General features: G+C 36.0%; 1 protein-coding gene across 1 annotated transcript; it reads right to left on the minus strand.

The window, feature by feature from the left end:
• Positions 1 to 1,439: 1,439 nt before the first annotated feature.
• On the minus strand, positions 1,440 to 3,845 carry LOC114762818 (homeobox-leucine zipper protein ATHB-20-like). Its single transcript, XM_028952413.1, is given in 6 exon segments — positions 1,440 to 2,399; positions 2,402 to 2,449; positions 3,162 to 3,434; positions 3,437 to 3,534; positions 3,622 to 3,711; positions 3,714 to 3,845. Coding segments are annotated over 6 exon segments (837 nt in total). The 5' UTR covers positions 3,757 to 3,845; the 3' UTR covers positions 1,440 to 2,114.
• Positions 3,846 to 5,587: the final 1,742 nt, after the last annotated feature.

Genomic DNA, 5,587 nt, shown 5'->3' on the forward strand with positions numbered 1-5,587 from the left:
TTTTTTTCAAGATACTCCTTATAGTAGCTGCATACATTTAAATTTCTCATTAAATGACACTTAACTAGTAAGGTATTTTTAAAAAAACAACACATACTACCCCCAGTCCTAATTATAGGCTTCATTTGCAGTCTACAAACGAGATCTTATAAATAAGACTGGGGGTAGTATTTATTATAAATAACTAACTTGACTAATTACCTTAATTTATTCAAATTAGTCAACTAATTTTTATATTAAGAACCAGAGGTAGTATTAAGTAATCAAGGTGGTAGTATCTAAACTCATACTAACTTCGTTCTAATTAAATTCATACAGCTCATGCCGAATATTCTCTTTCAATTCATTGGGGTTTATATGGAATCGGAAAATAATGTCGTTTGTTCTAAAAAAAAAATGCAAGTAATTTAATGATGCATGCATGTGCCAACTGAAAAATTGTACAAGGTTTTAAATTTCAAATACCTCGTGTTTATATGTTCTGCATTTTCTAGTTTGAGCCTTCCTGTAATTAATATTCAGTAGTTTGAACGGTGCGAAATTCTAGAAGACTATTCAATTTAGAGGATGATTGGTCTCTATTACATATCCTTCTCATCATTTTTCTCTACTCCCATTCAGTTTTTTTCCCCTTAAGAAAAATGCTTTTAAGATGCCCAAGGGAGCCTACGAAGACAGGAAAAGGACATGTGTGAATTGAATTCTTTTTCGGGTTGAATATCTAATATATAATAGGCAATCTCTGTTAGCTGTAAAGTGAATACCAGTGGAGGCAGTAAGATTTGCGAGTTATTATTCATTAAATTAGGATGGCTTTGTAGTTTTTAATTGACCATAGCTGTTAAGATACTTTGGTGATAAAGTGTCCTTCAAAACAGCGATACATCTTTTTCTACTTGTACTGCGTCTTCCCATCTAAAGTGTCCTTCATGTTTTTCCAACATATTACTCAGTAAGTAGTGTTTGCTCTATAATAGAGGAATCCACCCCCCACTCTATACATTTCAAATATAATTAAGCCCTTTACAACAACTTCTGGCAGATACGTACAGAGAGCGAGAGAGAGAGAGATGGTTTTGCTTTGGTAGTATGTCACATGGATCTCCGATCATAACACAGTTAAATAGTTTCCCTCGTCAGATTATTAAAATATGCTAACTTCCCAACATCGTATTCACGATACTAACACCATCATCTTTGCTGCATGCGGAGAAGTCGATCTTCGGAAAACATTGAGTTCTTTATCATCAAATCTGTTTAAATTAACTTTTGTGCGTATAATAATAAAATATTCACTACTTCGTATGAATATAGGAAAAAATGTATTTCACTGCAACCACGGACAGATTATCTTCTCAAAAAAAAAAAAAAAAAGGTAGGAAAAAAAGAAATCAAACGTGGCCTGGCCTTTGATATTTTTTCTGTCTCTTTTTCTCATCTGTTATGGGATTGTGTGCACAGAATCCCCCAAAACCCCACCTCTTCTACTTCTCTGTGCCATGCATCTTGCTTGCTTTTTAAACTCCCAACTAGATTTGGCTCTTGTTCCTAAGAAGGAGAGAGAGATGGCTGATGACGATGCCTCTCACCCTTTTAAAAGTCAGTCGCTGATTCAGATCAGGTGAACTTTCTTCAAACATCTTTCATGATATGATCTCATGATTCCAAAGCACCCAGCACCAAATAAAATATATATATACTCAATCACAGAATGCAAACAGGGAATCCTATTTCTTTTCATGGCCCCATACTTGCATGCCAGAGCTGGAACTCCACTTAGGGGCACATGTACCTTAACTAGTATTACTAATTTAATGCTTTTTTTATTGCAAACCTAACCAACATATATATATATATATGTATGTATGTATGTGGGATAATTGCAATACTTTAAAGTGTCTATGGGGAAAGAAGGTGCACTACTTAAAAGCCCACCGTTTCCTCACTCTTGAAAGTAGATTTGCTCAAGCAAATTTTATACACCAATCTATCTCACAAACATAAACTGAAACTTATGGAGTAATAACTAGGGAAATTAATTAAGGTGGAGCTGTAATAATAAGCTTAGGTTTCTTCTGAATTCTTCAACCGTCTCAATTCTGATAATCTGTGGTTCAATGAAACTGGTGGTGGTCAGGCCAGGGCCAGAAATTCTGGTGCTCGTCGACGCCGCCATGAAACATGTTGGACAAGCTTTCATCTTGAAGTTCTGATCTGGATGAGCATTGGAGGAGCTGGGTTATGCTGGTTGGCTTAAGGGCATTAGAGGGAAGAAGGCTTTTACCATTCTGTACTGAAGTTAGAGTACTGTTTAGAAATTGTGATCTTGAGAGATCCAAGTTAATATCCGAGCTATTCTCAGTACTCCCGTTGCTCCAACAAGCCTCTGGTTCTTTCTTAAATTGATAGTTCCGCCCTCACAGCAATCTCTCCCCCTTAAAGCTTGTATCTGCAATTTCACATCATCCATATAAAGTAAAAACAACACGTATGCATATGCGTCCGATATCCAACCTGATGTGTCTTCCAAGTGGATATTTAAAATTCAATGAGATTGAATGCAACCCCATGTCTGTTCATGGCAACTAAATATCTATATTTCAGAAAACAGAGAAGAAAATGAAAAACTTCACATTGGCTAGTATTTAAATGTACTTCGATTCTGAGTTCTGATGTTCTGACACTGTGCTTCTGACTCTTGACAAGAACGATCAACTAACCAAGCAGAAAGATGGTGAGGGAATCGATGACTTTTTTAAAGTCATTAATACACAGAATCAATCCATGGATTGAATCAATAAAATGGAGACTTTTCATGTCTATATATATAAAGAGAGAGCACCGAAACTCAAACACGAGAAAATCCGTTGCTCAACCAGAGAGTTAAGGTGATTGAATTTCAGAAGGTGAGTGAAGAAGTTAAAAGGTAGCGAAATAGAAACTAGAAAATAACTATAAAGCAGCAGCAGTCCCCTAAATCCAAGCATATACTGAATACGTAGGGGTTGACAAGACTAGAGCCAGAATCAAAATATGTAGCTGTTCAATAAACGGGAAAAAAACAGCGACCCTAGACGTAGATGGATGCTAATTAAGTTCAAGTTTTCCCTTTTGCAAAAGTTTCAGGAAATTGATTGAATCACTGATAGCTAGATGTGTACCTCAGCGTGTAATTTGTGGTTATGAGCCTTAAGGGCATCGTTGTCAGCCTTGAGAGCTTCAAACTTCTTCTTGAGAGCTTCATATTCCTTCTCGAGCTGCTTGGTTTTCCATCTGGCCCTCCTATTCTGGAACCAAATAGCGATCTGCCTCGGCTGAAGGCCCAGAGCCTTGGCCAGCTGCATTTTGCGTTCAGGCTCCAGCTTGTTCCCTAACTCGAAACTCTTTTCCAGTGCCTTCACTTGTTCCATGTTCAGTCTCTTCTTCTTCTCCCCATCAGCTGAGATCCATCATCGGACAGCTCTTCATCCTCATGCTTGTTCTCGATCCCTGAAAATGACACGGATCTCTTCAACACCAAAGGTACTGCACCGCCTGTGTACGATTAGCAATTATATATACACATTATGAATAAATAAAAGAAAAGTACACGAGAGAAAAGAGAATATATATGTGTATGACCTTCGAAGAACTTGGGTGTGAAGGAGTTATAGGCGTTGATGGAGGTGGAAGGGAGTTGATCATGATCTTCGTGGGTCTGAAACAGAAAGTGTGAGGAGGGAAGGCCATGGGAAAAGCAGATGAGGGCAGTATCATTAATTCATGCAAGTGGAAGCGATGGAGAGAACCGATCGAAACAGGGCTTTTTGGTGCGTTATGGAGGGGTCTCTAGCTATATACCAAAGGAAGGGGTGACGACGTTCACAGGGCTTGGCTCTCACTCTCATGGTGACAGGGTTTTCAGACAAGGAGATAATGATGATGGGTACAGACTCTGAAAGACAGCGATTTTTAGGTTGAGAAAGACAGAGAGAGAGAGAAGAAAGAAGAAGAAGAGTGAGAAAACAAAAGGAGAGGCGGATTAGTAAATAGTGGAATTTATCAGGGAGAGAGATAGGAGCTTTCGTGGACCCACTCGTTTATATGGATCCTGTCATTTTCTCTCTCTCTTTCTCCTTCTCTACTACAGTATGTGTGTGCATTGCATTAAAGATAAGTTCAACCTCAATCATTTTTCGAAATTAAGTTCCTGGCAAAACAAAAACAACATAATTATTGTGCGGCGTCAGTTTTGGAATTAATGTGTTCTTTTAAACTTTTTTTGTCAAACTTATTTAATAATTTAATATTATAACTTAAATAAACAAGATTTCACCTCGTATATATGCATCAAAATTCACAAGTAATATATATATACTGCGCAATAACAAAACAAGAAAATATTGATTATTATTTTGGTGTTAATTGAGTATTTTTTTCCTCAACCAGCCAGAGCTTGCACCAAACAAGTCGTCCGATCTTGTAATCGATTCACAATCAAGAGCAGAAGAAGAAGCAAGACATTGGTTATGTGGGGATGTCGCTTGCGTGCTGAATTAAAATATATATATATGGCTATTATTGAACTATCGAAGAACATGAGATTTTGAAATATTTTGAGAAGTTATTAGGCACACTTTATGTCCTAAAATTAAACATGAGGGGTCGAGATGCATTAATTCAAAACTGATTAAAGTATATAATATGCTAGTAAGGGCGAAAAAATAATCACCAAGTGGCGCGAGGGATGAACAAGTTATGAACGGAGGAAGGAATTGAAGCCTCTGTTCTTTGAGTTCTTTCCTTTACATAGGCCCAAAAAAAAAGGGAGAGAGAAAAAAACAAAGAATATTGTGGGGTATTTGGTTTTTTGTTTCATTTTCAATGCAAATCGGATCTATCCATTGAGCGTGGATCCCACCGGATGCTGCCCTTCCACTAGGTTACCCATATCCATACATATACTGCATCTGGTTTTTAATATAAGATTTTGTTTGATTTTTATTTTAATTCTAATTATAAACCCTCAATTTACTTTGTCTCTCATATTTATGTATTTTTTTTAAAGATTGTCCCTCTAATAATAGTAGTCTAACCAATAATAAACTTGATTAGCAAGGATATCTTAGGAAAGACAACACCTATTTATTATAAATAACTAACTTAACTTATTCTCTTAACCTCCTCAAATTAGTTAGTTAGTTCTTATAATTAGAAACGGAAGTAGTACTATGCAAATACACCTCTCTTTCTCATTATTTTGTAATCTCCAGCACAATATATCGCCATTCATTTTTTTTAATATTTTTAATTATATTAATATTTTTTAAATATCTTGAAAGATATTTAAAGTCATAAAAATTAAGAATAGATATATATTATTTATAAGTATAGGATGATATAACTCTTTAAAGATTGTATTTTTTTAATATATTAATCGATATTTGTATTATTTAAAAACTCTTGGGACAGGAGTTGCCACCTTTCGATCACCTTCCTAACCTCTTTCTGTGCTGAATATATAAATATGAATATAATGAAATGTTGTTATGGGAAGTTCTCTGAATCTTCTCCACACATGCCCCCCTTCTCCCCATGTGCTTTTGCT

The sequence above is a fragment of the Neltuma alba genome, unplaced genomic scaffold (assembly GCF_004799145.2).
Source record: "Neltuma alba isolate B1F8T4 unplaced genomic scaffold, ASM479914v2 tig00001750_pilon, whole genome shotgun sequence".
In the NCBI taxonomy this organism is placed as follows: Eukaryota; Viridiplantae; Streptophyta; class Magnoliopsida; order Fabales; family Fabaceae; genus Neltuma; species Neltuma alba.